The sequence below is a fragment of the Hyla sarda genome, chromosome 1 (assembly GCF_029499605.1).
Source record: "Hyla sarda isolate aHylSar1 chromosome 1, aHylSar1.hap1, whole genome shotgun sequence".
Taxonomy (NCBI): Eukaryota; Metazoa; Chordata; class Amphibia; order Anura; family Hylidae; genus Hyla; species Hyla sarda.
Window position 1 is genome coordinate 459877843 of NC_079189.1, and position 14586 is coordinate 459892428.

A 14586-nucleotide genomic window follows, 5' to 3' on the forward strand; every position below is an offset into this window, starting at 1 on the left:
ATATCTTATACTCTGAATGGGGATAAGATCGAGAAAAAAAACAGAAGACAAAAAGCTTTATATGTCAAAGTGAATGTAGTTATTTCCTGTAGACTAGGCAAAAAAGATAACACAACTATACATCTAGATCAGTGTTTCCCAACCAGGGTGCCTCCAGCTGTTGCAAAACTACAACTCCCAGCATGCCCGGACAGCCGAAGGCTGTCCGGGCATGCTGGGAGTTGTAGTTTTGCAACAGCTGGAGGCACCCTGGTTGGGAAACACTGATCTAAAGGCGGCTAAAAAGAAACATGAGCAAGAACAGATAGTACAGTTGTTGAGACTAGGAGTTGTCCAGCACTGGAAAAAAAACATGGCTGCTTTCTTCCTGAAACAGCAACACAAATGTCCATAGGTTGTATGTGGCACTGAAGCATGTTCCTGGAAGAAAGCAGAATTTATATTTATATATATATATATATATATATATATATATATATATATATATATATATATATATTATTTTTTTTTTTTTTTTAACTGTTGCTTCAAAACAACTCTAGTTTTTCTAAATCCACACCAGTATCTTTAGTGAAGATTCCCATAAAGAAACAGAATTGTGTTGTTACTAAGAGCATTTTATATCTGGGCCTCTTCCCATTGTGAGACTTTCCTGCTAGAAGAACTTGCTGGGGAATGAAGTATCAGACAACACATGGGAAAAAGCACATAAAATTATTCTAGGAATTCAGGAGAAAAACATTTGCTCAGAACAGATATTGCAAGTGACATTTCGGTGGCTTATTTTGAGCCATCTTATTTATGAGCCTCTTTGGGCTCTTAGTCTTGACAAAAAAAAATAAAACATGATTGTGAGAGTAAAGTGGTAAAATTGTAACTAGATGCACTTCCAATCCGGACGGGTATCACAACACAGACCGTGTGCCAAGATCTTCCCAATAGGTCACTTCAGTTGGATTTCAAGGGGACTTTCCTGAAGGTAACAAATGCAGCATGAAGTTTATTTGTGCTACAATGAGCATTTCCCAACTAAAAAGTTGCAACATTTTAAATTTGGTCTGGCCAAGTTAACAAGAAGGGGAGAAGTATGGGGGGAAAAAATGGGATTATTATTTAGGGCAAAGAAAGAAAATCCCCACAGGCGCAGCACTCTAAACCACTCGTCGTACTTCAAAAAATCTCTTCAGATAGTAGATTTGTCCCAGTGTCATAGCAACAAGTACAAGAGCTTCAAAAAAGGACCAAAGCACCACCCTGCTGTTCGTGTTGTCATTGACTGTTGAGAGAAGACAGAAGAATTCATGAAAACTGGACAAGATGTACAAGTAATAACATATTAAACAAATGATACTATGAGTAGTTTTCTAACAATAGTGTAACATTAAAGGGGTACTCTGGTGGAATTTTTTTTTTTAATCAACTGGTGCCAGAAAGTTAAACAGATTTGTATTAAAAAATCTTTACCCTTCTAGTACTTTTTAGCAGCTGTATGCTGCAGAGGAAATTCTTTACTTTTTGAATTTATTTTTTGTCTTGTCCACAGTGCTCTCTGCTGACACCTGATGCCCTTATCAGGAACTGTCCAGTGCAGGAGAAAATCCCCATAGAAAACCTATGCTGCTCTGGACAGTTCCTGACACGGACAGAGGCGTCAGCAGAGAGAACTGTGGACAAGACAAAAAAGAAATACAAAAAGTAAAGAATTTCCTCTGTAGCATACAGCTGCTAAAAAGTACTGGAAGGGTAAAGATTTTTTAATACAAGTCATTTACAAATCTACACCCTTTAGTACCCCTTTAAGTCATTTACAAATCATCTGGCACCAGTTGATTTAAAAAAATAAAATAAAATAATGTTGTCCACCGGAGTACCCCTTTAAGGGGTTGTACAATAAGGATAACCTCCATTCTTATGCTCTATTACGGCGTTTCCCAACCAGGGTGCATCCAGCTGTTGCAAAACAACAATAGTCAAGGGCTGTCTGGGCATGCTGGGAGTTTAGTGTTGTGACAAGAGGCAGCCTGATTGGGAAAAACTGCTCTATTAGGGCATACAGATGTCATAGCGGAGAGTCCACCAATTAAGACCCCCTGCATGCCAGTATGGCCCAGTGGAAAGAGCCGTAAGAAAGACTGTCTCCAACTCTGGTCGCTGTGGCCTGAACATGTACATTACATTTAATGGCACAGGTAAAGCTATGTTCAGATCACATTTGTGTCAAAAAGGGAGCAGACCACACTTTTGAGTTCTGCAAAATGAAGGTCTACATTCGGGAAATAGGCAACTTGGTGAGTTTAAAATTCCTCACAGAGAATAGGACTTGTGCTGTAAGGTGCTTCCCCTCCTATGGTTCAATATGGGTGTGCACCTCTGGACTACATAGGAATGACCTCTGGACTACAAGCGATTCTACACTGAGGTGTTGTGCCCTGAGCACAACATTATCCGGTAAGCAGAAAATGCAAAGCGCAAGGTGTGAACATCCCCTTGACTCACTACTCTAGGAATGCGCCTTTTTGTTAGTTTTTCTATAGAATTTACATTAGGAAAATGGACTAAATGTAGACACTAGGGGGGAGATTTATCAAAACCTGTGCAGAGGAAGAGTGGTGCAGTTGCCCATAGCAACCAATCAGATTGCTTCTTTCATTTTCCACAGGCCTCTTTAGAGGCCTGTGGAAAATGAAAGAAGCGATCTGATTGGTTGCTATGGGCAACTGCACCACTCTTCCTCTTCACAGGTTTTGATAAATCTCCCCCTAGTTGAGTATGTTCGGTGCATCAAACTCAATTGGTCAGCTGTTAGTAAGTCATGATATACGTCAGTATTCCTTTTTGACAGACTGCCGGCAAAAATCTGAACAAAGGCTAATACTACATTTCCCTTACAGTTGCCAATGTCATTTATAGCTTTATTTAAAAAAAAAAAAAGTGAATTCAAAATAAATAAGTAAACCCCTAGTAAGTCCTTGTCTAGATGATCTAAGCCATCCACAATATGAGGACTCACTTGCTCTGTGTATTCTTTCCCGGACTTCCATGTATTCTTGCTCGTGCTTTACAGCTGTCATGGCCACTGCGAGTTCATTGATCATTTCTTCCAGCTTGTTCTGGTGAGCTGCACAACAGGTGAACAAATAAGCCATAATATATCATTAGAAGATAAAACAGGGAGTACATGTCATAGGAGACAGGCAAAGATAAGGCAAATCACTCATCCACAACAGTACCAAGTTATTTAGAGTAATGGTCACCAAACATCAAGTGCTAATTCCATAACATATCTCTGTGCTTACTAAGACCATCCTACTTCATATCTCCCAACAATTATACTTATTAGACATGTAAATTCCAAAGGGCTCTTTTATACGCATACGACCCACCTTTTCTGTGGTTTATTCACTGGGCCCTACATGATAAATCAGGACTATGGGCATACTCTCTGTGCTAAATGTCCATCATACTTAAAGGGTTATTGTAAAAAAAAATTATAAACCTTTCACACGTCACACAGAAAAGTAAAATGTTTTGATCGGTCGGGGGTCTACATGTTCAGACTCCCATCGATCACTAGAAAGAGCTGGGAGGTTTACGGCGGAGCACTTTATGCATAAGACGGGCTCCATTGTAAGTCTATGAAACACAACAAGATGGATAGAACAGTGAGCCGGGAGAGAAGTGCTCAGCTACGTGCTTTTCCTGGCTTTATCTAGAGATTAGTTGCAGGTCTTAAAGGGGTACTCCACTGCCCCAGCATTCGGAACATTTTGTTCCAAGTGCTGGGTGCGGGCGTCATGACGTCATGGCCACACCCCTCGTGATGTCACATCACGCCCCCTCAATGCAAGTCAAAAAGACATAATGTTCCAGACACTGGGGCAGTGGAGTACCCCTTTAATACCCAGACCCTAACAGATCAAGACTTTTGACATGTCTATGCAACATGTCTAAATGACAGTATTGCTTAAAAGAACTATTACAACTATTATAACTAAAGGTATATACTGAAATGTTTTAATAGAGAATTCTGCATAACTGAATTTTCTTTAAAAATTTGCATAGTTATGCTATTCGACACAGTTTTCTAATTGGTTGTTACTATAAGAACTGTTTTGCAGGTTGTTTACCCATTAAAAAATAACTAAATAAAAATTAATAATGGGCATTTATTTATTTTTGCAGAACAGCAATTTTACTTGGAAAAGCAGGCAGCCATTACCAATCTATTCACTATCATCAATGTACAGCTTGTATGTATGATCTATGCTCACGCCACGTGGCACACACTGCGCAACACTGTATCCTAAATAGGAGCAGACTGGCCTTTGGATCCATGAGTTCAGACTATCCAGGCCCATGTCTTTCTAATGAAAGAGCTAATAAAAGGTAATAGAAATACCGTATTTATCGGCGTATAACACGCACTTTTTAGGCTAAATTTTTTAGCCTAAAGTCTGCCTGCGTGTTATACGCCGATAAGCCACTGCAGTTCAATGATTTAAAGTGGGCGCTTTAAATCAATGAACTGCAGCGGCTTTGCAGGTGCAGAGACCTGCCGGCTTCTCTCCCCCTGCCTGTCCTGGGGTCTAGAGCCCTGCTGCCGGCCCTTCTCTCCCCCTGGCTATCGGTGCCGCTGCCCGTTCTCTCCCCCTTCTCTCCTGCTGGCTATCGGCGCTGGCAATGGGGCAACGGCACCGATAGCCAGCAGGAGAGAAGCGGCGCCGGCAATGGGGCAGCGGCGCCGACAGACAGGGGGAGAGAAGGGGCAGCAGCACCCATTGCCGGCGCCGCTGCCCCGTTGCCTCCCCCATCCCCGGTTGTATAATTACCTGTTGCCGGGGTCGGGTCCGCGCTGCTTCTGGCCTCCGGTGTGTGTCCCCTGCGTCGTTGCTATGCGCTGCAAGACGCAATGATGTCACTCGTCATTGCGCCGTGCCGTGCAGTGCATAGCAACGACGCATGGGACGCAGACCGGAGGCCTGGAGCAGCGCGGTCCCGACCCCGGCAACAGGTAATTATACAACCGGGTATGAGGGAGGCAACGGGGCAGCGGCACTGGCAATGGGGCAGCGGCGCCGCTTCTCTCCCCCTGGCTATCGGCGTCGGCACCGATAGTCAGGGGGAGAGAACGGGCAGTGGCGCAGATAGCCAGCGGGAGAGAAGAGGCGGCAGAAAGGCTCTAGACCCCAGGACAGGCAGGGGGAGAGAAGCCGGTAGCGACGACCTCTCTCCCCCCAACTTTCCTGGGGGTGTATTGGGGTAAACTTTTGTTACCCAAATATCCTTGGTAAAATGAGGGTGTGTGTTATAGGCCTGTGCGTGGTATACCCCGATAAATACGGTATATAAGAGAATAGCCAATCCTAGCGTAAGGCTTTACTTTACAAATGTATATGTACCTTAACCCCTTAAGGACCAGTTGTCCGTTGTAATACCATCACTCACTATACCATAAAATGTATGGCACAACCCAAAAAATACTATTTGTGTGGGGAAATTAAAAAAGAAAACCGTAATTTTTCAAATTTTGGAAGGTTTCGTTTTCATGCCGTAAAATTTACGGTAAAAATGACGTGTTCTTTATTCTTTGGGTCAATATGATTAAAATGATACCCGTGATAACCTACTTTTTTATTACTACTGCACTTAAAAGAAAAGAAAGAAAATCGCAAACTTTTTAACCAAATTAGTACGTTTAAAATCCCCCTATTTTGAAGAATTTTTTTTTTACGTTCCCGCCGCTCACAGTACGGTATCTTAACATTTTATTTTAAATAGTTCGGATATTTATGCACGCGGCGATACCAAATATGTATATAAAATATATATATTTTTTATTATTATTTTATTTTTTTTACACTTTTTGGGGGACAATTTACGTTTTTATTGGGGGAGTTTTTTTTCTTCACTTTTTCTACTTTTATTATAACACTTTAATAGTCCCCATAGGGGACTAGTAATAGCAATCATTTGATTGCTAATACTGTTCGGTGCTATGTATAGGACATAGCACTGATCAGTATTATCGGTTATCATCTGCTCTGGTCTGCTCGATCGCAGACCAGAAGACCCATGGAAGGTAGCGGAGGCAGGTGAGGGGACCTCCGGCCGCCATGCTGGATGATCGGATCCCCGCGGCAGCGCTGCGGGCAATCAGATCATCCATTTTAGTGGCCGCGATGCTGCAGATGCCGTGATCTGTATTGATCACGGCATCTGAGGGGTTAATGGTGGACATTCGCTCAATTGCGGATGTCTGCCATTACTGGCTGCTCCCTGGCTGCTATGAGCAGCCGGGACCTGCCACGCATGACCCGAGCATAGCTCCGATGCTCGCGGTTATGCTTAAGACATAAATGTACGTCCTGGTGCGTTAAGTACCACCTCACCGGGACGTACATTTACGTCCGGCGTCGTTAAGGGGTCAAAACATTTTCAACATTTTCTTACTTCCCTTCACATGAATGCAGCATTTCCATGTCATGATCTTCTTTAGTTCATACTTGGTAACAAACGAGAAGTAAACTGAGACCTAAGTAAGGCCTTAGGTCTGTATAATGTTGAGTTTATAGTGCTTGATAGCATTTAACATCTATGTTGAACAAGTTTATACAGATAAGTTTGCGGACAATGTTCTAAATCCCCTGCTCCCCTAACTATATCCTGTTCACTGCATACTGTATTAAAGGGTACTACCATTGAGTAAATAGAATCACAATTGCATGCTTTCAATGCTTGCAATATTTAGCTAGATCCGTGGCTATAAATATTGCTAAAGGAAACACCACAAACAGCATGCCAACAATGCTTGTTAGGGAAGTGACAGCCAAACCAACGCCTTCAGAATCCCAACCCACATCATGCCAACACAAGAAAACATATTTGGTTAAAAAAACAAACTAAAATACATGTTTGTAAAGTAATATTAATATACACATAAATACAAGGAACTCTCATCAGCCTTCAAACAGCAGGAGACATACCATCCCATGTATCTCCACCACCTAGAGAATTATAGAGAGGAGAAGAAATGAAGGAATTGTGTTACATTCAGATACTGGGGCTCCGCTGAGGAGACAACTTTCTGGTTGGAGTTCTAAGGCAGTATTTTTCAAACAGTGTCTCCAGCTGTTGCAAAACTGCAACATCCAGCATGCCCGGACAGCCTTAGGCTGTCCAGGCATGCTGGGAGTTGTAGTTTTGCAACAGCTAGAGACATATTGTTTGGAAAACCCTGTTCTAAGGAGTGTACTATTTTTCACTGGAGCTACAGGGAGCACTAAGACCTGTTTACACTATGGGGAATCCACGAGATATATCCACAAGGAATTTCCTCAGTGTGATTGTACCTTAAAGGTCTATTCACACGTACAGTATTCTGCGCAGATTTAATGCTGTGTTCAGTCACTCAGTTTACATTGAAATCTGCAGCAGAAAATCCTGCGCATCAAATCTGCTCAGAATACTGTACGTGTAACTAGACCATAAAGGAGAACTATCAAGCAGGAAAATTTATGTCCCTTGTGGTCATCCTCTTAAAGGAAAACTGTCAGCTTGCTCCCCCCGCACTAACCAGCGGTACTGGCTGAGTGCGGGGGACGCTGATCAGTTTGATGCCTACTGTGCCCAACCTTCGTTTTTCCGTATATGCTAATTAGGTGCTAACTGGCACAGGTGGGGTAACTGGCACTGACGTCAGCAACCGATGCACTACCCAGCTCATCAATATTCCTCCCCTCTGTAATGAAGAGGGAGAGGCGGAGGGAGGGGAGGAATATTGATGAGCTGGGCGGCGCTGCAGCCCGGCAGCGGTGACGTCAGAGTGCCAGTTACCCCGCCTGTGCCAGTTAGCACCTAATTAGCATACACAGAAAAACTAAGATTTCAGCCAAACGGTGGGGCGGATCCAGGCACAGTAAGCATCAGCCAGTACCGCTGGTTAGTGCGGGGGGGAGCAAGCTGATAGTTCTCCTTTAAAGGAGAACTATCATGCAGGACAACATATCCCCTATCAAAAGGATTGGGGATAAGTATCTGATCATTGGGACACCTGTGATCCCCTGCATGGCAACCCGGCAGTCCCCAGGAACAGAGCGTGTTGACACCTGCATAACGCGGCGGCCAACAACCCCACCCCTCTATATATCTCTATGGGAGAGTTTGGGTATCTCCGGCTTACCCATAGAGATACATGGAGGGTTCTGTCACCGCCACTTCATGTGGGGGTTGACGCGCCCCATTCCCGGGAGAGTTGGGGTGCCATGCAAGAGATCGCGTGTGTCCCATGGTTGGACCCCCCCCCGCAATCAGACATTTATGCCCTATCCTTTGAATAGGGGATAAGTTGTTCTGCATGATAGTTCTCCTTTAAGGGTATGGCCACAAGGGACAGAAAATTACTGCACCCCAGCGCTGTGTGAATATAACCTAACGTGCTTGGTTTATGTAATAGACAAAAATATCAATAAAAGTAACTTATCTTTATCATTACACGAAGCAACTTACCCTCTGTCTCCATGTCCTGGCCTTTCGGGGCCTCTCCGATGTCAATGGTAAACATCACTATCTTCGGAGTCATTGTTGACATTCTGTTACTGAAACAGAACTTGTACGTTCCATCCATATGTGCGGCGAAGGTGTACTTTCCACTGGATTCTCTGTCTCCTTTATGAATACCTTTATTGTCAGGACCAGTAATCTAAAACACAAAAAGGGACTTCTTATAGTTTTCTTCCATAAGAGAAATCCAGTCAAAACAATATTCCAACATGTCATTAATATATATACACATCTACATACAGACACACACACATACATACACGAGAACCACATTGGTAAAACACAATCACAGATTTCAAGACATCTGCTTAACCCCTAAAGGACTCAGCACATTTTGACCTTAACCCTTAAGGACTCAGGGTTTTTCCGTTTTTGCACTTTCGTTTTTTCCTCCTTACCTTTTAAAAATCATAACCCTTTCAATTTTCCACCTAAAAATCCATATTATGGCTTATTTTTTGCGTCGCCAATTCTACTTTGCAGTGACATTAGTCATTTTACCCAAAAATGCACGGCGAAACAGGAAAAAAAATCATTGTGCGACAAAATCGAAGAAAAAACGCCATTTTGTAACTTTTGGGGGCTTCCGTTTCTACGCAGTGCATATTTAGGTAAAAATTACACCTTTTTATTATTCTGTAGGTCCATACGGTTAAAATGATACCCTACTTATATAGGTTTAATTTTGTCGCACTTCTGGAAAAAATCATAACTACATGCAGGAAAATTTATACGTTTAAAAATGTCATCGTCTGACCCCTATAACTTTTTTATTTTTCCACGTACAGGGCGGTATGAGGACTCATTTTTTGCTCCGTGATCTGAAGTTTTTATTGGTATGATATTTGTTTTGATCGGACTTTTTGATCACTTTTTATTCATTTTTATTCATGGTATAAAAAGAGACCAAAATACGCTTTTTTGGACTTTGGAATTTTTTTGCGCGTACGCCATTGACCGTGCGGTTTAAATTAATGATATATTTTTATAGTTCGGACATTTACGCACGCGGCGATACCACATATGTTTATTTATTTATTATTTTTACACTTTTATTTTTTTTATGGGAAAAGGGGGGTGATTCAAACTTATTAGGGAAGGGGTTAAATGACCTTTATTAACACTTTTTTTTTTTGCAGTGTTATAGGTCCCATAGGGATCTATAACACTGCACACACTGATCATTATTATCCCATAGGGACCTATAACACTGCACACACTGATCTTTTACACAGATCACAGGCGTGTATTAACACGCCTGTGATCAGTGTTATCGGCGCTTGACTGCTCCTGCCTGGATCTCAGGCACGGAGCAGTCATTCGCCGATCGGACACCGAGGAGGCAGGTAAGGGCCCTCCCGGTGTCCTGTAAGCTGTTCGGGACGCCGCGATTTCACCGTGGCGGTCCCGAACAGCCGGGTCACTTTCACTTTAGAAGCGGCGGTCAAAGCTGACCGCCGCTTCTAAAGTGAAAGTGACCCGGCTTCTAAAGGGCTAATACCGCACATCGCCGCGATCGGCGATGTGTGGTATTAGCCGCGGGTCCCGGCCGTTGATGAGCGCCGGGACCGACGCGATATGATGCGGGATTGCGGTGCGATCCCGCTTCATATCGCGGGACCCGGCGCAGGACGTAAATATACGTCCTGCGTCGTTAAGGGGTTAAGGACCAGAGCATGTTTTGCACATCTGACCGCTGTCACTTTAAGCATTAATAACTCTGGGATGGTTGAACATATGAAATTGATTCCGAAATTGTTTTTTCTTGACATATTCTACTTTAACATAGTGGTAAATTTTCACCGATACTTGAATGTACCCTGTACAGCTGTGCACTGACAGCCAAAGGGAATGCTGAGCATTGTAGTTTTGCAACAGCTGGAGGTACACTACTACAGCTCCCAGAATGCATTTGGCTGTCCGTGCATGGTGGGAGTTGTAGTTATGCAACAGCTGGAGGCACAATTTTTCATAACTACAACTCCCAGCATGCCAAAGGGCATGTTAGGAGTTGCAGTTGTGCCTCCAGCTGTTGCAAAACTACAACTCCCAGCATGCCCTTTGGCTGTGCATGCTGGGAGTTGTTGCTAGGCAACAACAGGAGGCAAATGTGCTTACCTCCTGCTGTTAGATCCTTCCGCCGAAGACCGCCGCCACTTGGGACTGCCGCCACACCGGACTCCGGGTAAGCCTCCCCACAACCCCCACCGCCGATCACCCCCTCCCTCCAGCAGGACGGGTGATTGGTTAGCCGGGGCAGCCGACTGATCACGCTGATCGTGAGGTGGCACCGGTGCCACCTCACTCCTGCTGGGCAAGGGTGATTGGTGCCGACTCTGACTGCACCAATCACCCTTTTTTTCGGGTTACTGGTCACAGGACCCCCCCAGGGCTTTGAACGGGGTGCCTGCTGAACGATTTCCCAAGGGCGTACAGGTATACCCTTGATCCTTGAGTACCAGGGCATCAGGGGGTACCGTTAAAACCCCTTTGACTCTGCTTTATAGTCTTAAATATCTTGAAGTATTTTAACCCCAGAACCACTAGCTTGTAAAAAAAATAAAAAAATAAAAAAAGTGACCCTATTCCCTTAAATTAGCTAAGATTTCGGGATTCCAGGCCTAAAGCTAGAAATTGGACAACACTGCAGTTCCTTGCACCACTGCTACAAATAATACAGCAATGCCAGGACAAGCACAAGTAAGCACTGAACCGCACGAGTTTCATGCTGCATCATGGTTTGGGCAGCATAAAACAAGTGACAGGTTACCCCTCTTCAATTTCACTTATTTGTGGCCTCCTACCTGAATCTACATTGGGTGTTGTGAGATGCAGGTGGCACACGGGCAGCAGTTTATGCAGCAAAAGTGCAACACCTGCTATGCCTCATGCAGCTGCCTTGGAAACATTGCAGCAGTGTGGCACCTTCTCTCTCGGTCTGAGTTAAAAAAAAAAAAAAAACATTTTTACGTCCAGAAAAAAATTATAAAATAAAAATTGCTGCATTTTGCAGATCATGCCAAAAAAACAAAAAAAATACAGCAGCATAAAACATGCAGAAAATATTAGGGTAGTTTCTTGAGAAGCAGGGAGGCTTGTATGTCCCGGCAGTGTGTGATGTGGAAGCCAGTTTGCAGAGCGGATTACAGGCAGAGACTAGTTGTGGCTTGGTCTCCGGCTGATGCCTACATAGGAGTGATCAGCATACTCCTCACATCACATTAAGTATTTGTTGGGGCACTTACACCGCTCAGTTCCTACAACAAACACATGGTAGGAAACATTAGGACAGATATTATAAACTGCCCTTGCTTCTATGCCCTCAGTCGTGCGTAGAGGTTCCCTTTATGGGTAAGATCACACGAGCCGTTTTTGCTGCTTATTTTCCTACCAATTGAAGTCAATGGGTAGCAAAATCAGCTGCAGAAAATATGCAGCAAAATACAGGGGTACTCTGCTGGAAAAAAAAAAATTTAAATCAACTGATGACAGAATGTTAAATTATTTCTATTAAAAAAATCTTAATCCTTCCAGTACTTAATAGCTTCTGTATGCTCCACAGGAAGTTATTTTCTTTTTGAACTTCCTTTCTGTCTGAAACCTCTGTCCAGGTCAGTAACTGTCCAGAGTAGGAGCAAATCCCCATAGCAAACCTCTCCTGCTCTGGACAGTTCCTGATATGGACAGAGGTGTCAGCAGAGGAGCACTGTGGTCAGACAGAATGGGAATTCAAAAAGAAAAGATCTTCCAGTGCAGCATACAGAAGATGTTAAGTACGGGAAGGATTAAGATTTTTTTAATAGAAGTAATTTACAAAGCTGTTTAACTTTCTGTCATCAGTTTTTATATATATATATATATATATATATATATATATCTCTACAACCAAAGAATAAGTTGGCCAGCACTATTAATTCCAAACTATTGTAAAGACCTGTTGCTATATATGTTTTCCAGTGGAGTACGCCTTTAATGTGTAAAAAATCTCTAGTTAAAATATCTGACTAGCACCAAATGGGGACACTTGCAGATCGCTTAGGTGCCATTCACATCAAGTTTTGAGGCTACACTGTCAATCACATTGGGATACCAGCTAAAAGTTATTCCAACGTATACCGTGGTGCGGCAAGTGTTTGTTTAGTCACGTCACTAACTTTTCGATCTGGTTTCTCTATCTAGTGGTGGTCAGTCAAATGCCAGATACAAGGGGGCGGTAATAAAGAGGATATGGGCCGGACTTACTTGGGCTCTTGCCATGGTGGGGAACACCCCCTGGACACATGGGCCTAATTTGCATAACTGGGCACTGGAAAGTACAGGAAAATAGGGACAAACGGGGAGATTTTTCAAAACCTGTGCAGATGAAAATGGTGCAGTTGTCCATAGCAACCAGATTACTTCTCTCATTTTTGAAAAGGCCTGAAAAATAAAATAAGCAATCCGATTGGTTGCCATGGGCAACTTTTTTTCCGCACAAGTCTTGATAAATCTCCCCCATAATGTGCCCGTTTATGGTTTTGCGAATCCGACCAAATTCTCTTAGTCTAATCCTTCTTTCCCCCTGACCGACACCTGTCAGTCATAGCTTCAGCCAATGTCTAAGGCCCCATTCACATTACACTTTTGTATACATTTCTTTTAGGTAAACATAATGCACAGGTATAGCCCAACGTATCCTTAGACTTCTACGAACGTATGAGAAAAGTGCTTTAGATGGTATATATATTGTAGGTTTAGGTGTGCTACCACATATTTCGTACAAAAAAAAAAATGTATATGTTTTACAGGAAGAAACATTTCGGGGTGACATGTGACAACATATCGCTTAGTGTATCCATAGACCTAATGGAGCATCTGTATGGACTTAGAATATGTCATAATATATATATATATATATATATATACATACATACATACATACATACATATACACACACAAATGTATTTGAATACAGGGATACATTAAAAACATGTATAGCGTATACTAAAAACGTGTACGTGTTAGACATTGGTTTCACAAATACATCACGTTGGCGTAGTAACAGATCAGAACCTCGTTGGCCAGAGGTGATGGCGACAAGCATGGCTGCAGGTGCACAGGGCACAATTTTATTAATAATAATAATAATAATAATAATAAAAAAATAAAATAAAAAACTACTTAAATGGATGCTTAATTTATATATGTATACAAAAAAAAACATGAATAAAAATAAATGTTTAATGTAACAAAGGGTGGTGTGCATGGAGCCTTATGTCTATCCTTATCTAACGCAATCTTTTCCAACAGGGGGCCTCCAACTGTTGCAAGACTACAACTCCCAGCATGCCCGGACAGCCTTCGGCTGTCCGGGCATGCTGAGAGTTGTAGTTTTGCAACAGTTGGAGGCCCCCTGGTTGAGAAACACTGATCCAATGTGATAGAACTGATTATTCTACATTTGTCCAGTTGGTGCAGAACTACAACTCTCATCATGCCCAGACAGTGAAAGGCTCTGCCCACCTGCTGGGAGTTGTAGTAACCATTTCCTATATGTAGATTGTAGACTCCCCCTATAGCAGGCAGCTGTCAGTGCCCCCTATACACGACACCCCGTTATGACAGCCATGACACCGGCCTCCCCTCATACTCGCCTCCACATCAATGTCCAGGAATCCCCCCTCCGCCACCTCGAAGATCAGGCCCATCTTGGTGCCGGACGTCACATGCTCGTAGTAGCATTCCTCGGCGTGGGCGTCGATGCTGACGAAGTAACCTGAGGCCGTTGCGGAGAAGAAGGCGACCAGGGCTACGAGCTCCGATATCGTGAACATGGTGACCGGAGGGGGCTGAGATACTAGCGAGCACAGGCCGGGAACCTCGCTGAGGAGTCTGGGCCTCACTATGGAAGAGGCGTCACCGCTCTAGGCAGCCGGGGAACTAGCAGCTAGTGCCACGTAACGGCTGTACGGTGGCCCGCTTGGGACACGCTCACATCCGGGCCATAGGAACGTAGTGTAGACCTGGCAGAACGAGAAACGCGAAGT

General features: G+C 43.4%; 1 protein-coding gene across 1 annotated transcript; it reads right to left on the reverse strand.

Moving 5' to 3' along the window:
• Positions 1 to 499: 499 nt before the first annotated feature.
• TMED2 (transmembrane p24 trafficking protein 2) lies at positions 500 to 14535 on the reverse strand. The gene is made up of 4 exons (XM_056534400.1): positions 14194 to 14535; positions 8506 to 8698; positions 3011 to 3118; positions 500 to 1276 (listed from the first exon to the last, which is right to left on the reverse strand). The coding sequence occupies exons 1-4, from the start codon at positions 14371 to 14373 to the stop codon at positions 1152 to 1154; spliced, it is 606 nt and encodes a 201-aa protein (XP_056390375.1). The 5' UTR covers positions 14374 to 14535; the 3' UTR covers positions 500 to 1151.
• Between the last annotated feature and the right edge of the window lie 51 nt (positions 14536 to 14586).

Excerpts from the sequence above, each read along its gene's own strand:
- TMED2 (XM_056534400.1), bottom strand. The coding sequence starts at position 14,373 with ATGTTCACGATATCGGAGCTCGTAGCCCTGGTCGCCTTCTTCTCCGCA. Across the intron at positions 8,699-14,193 it reads TCCTGGACATTGATGTGGAG|ATTACTGGTCCTGACAATAA; the intron begins GCGAGTATGAGG and ends TTTGTGTTTTAG. Across the intron at positions 1,277-3,010 it reads GGAAAGAATACACAGAGCAA|TCAATGACAACACGAACAGC; the intron begins GTGAGTCCTCAT and ends TTCTCTCAACAG.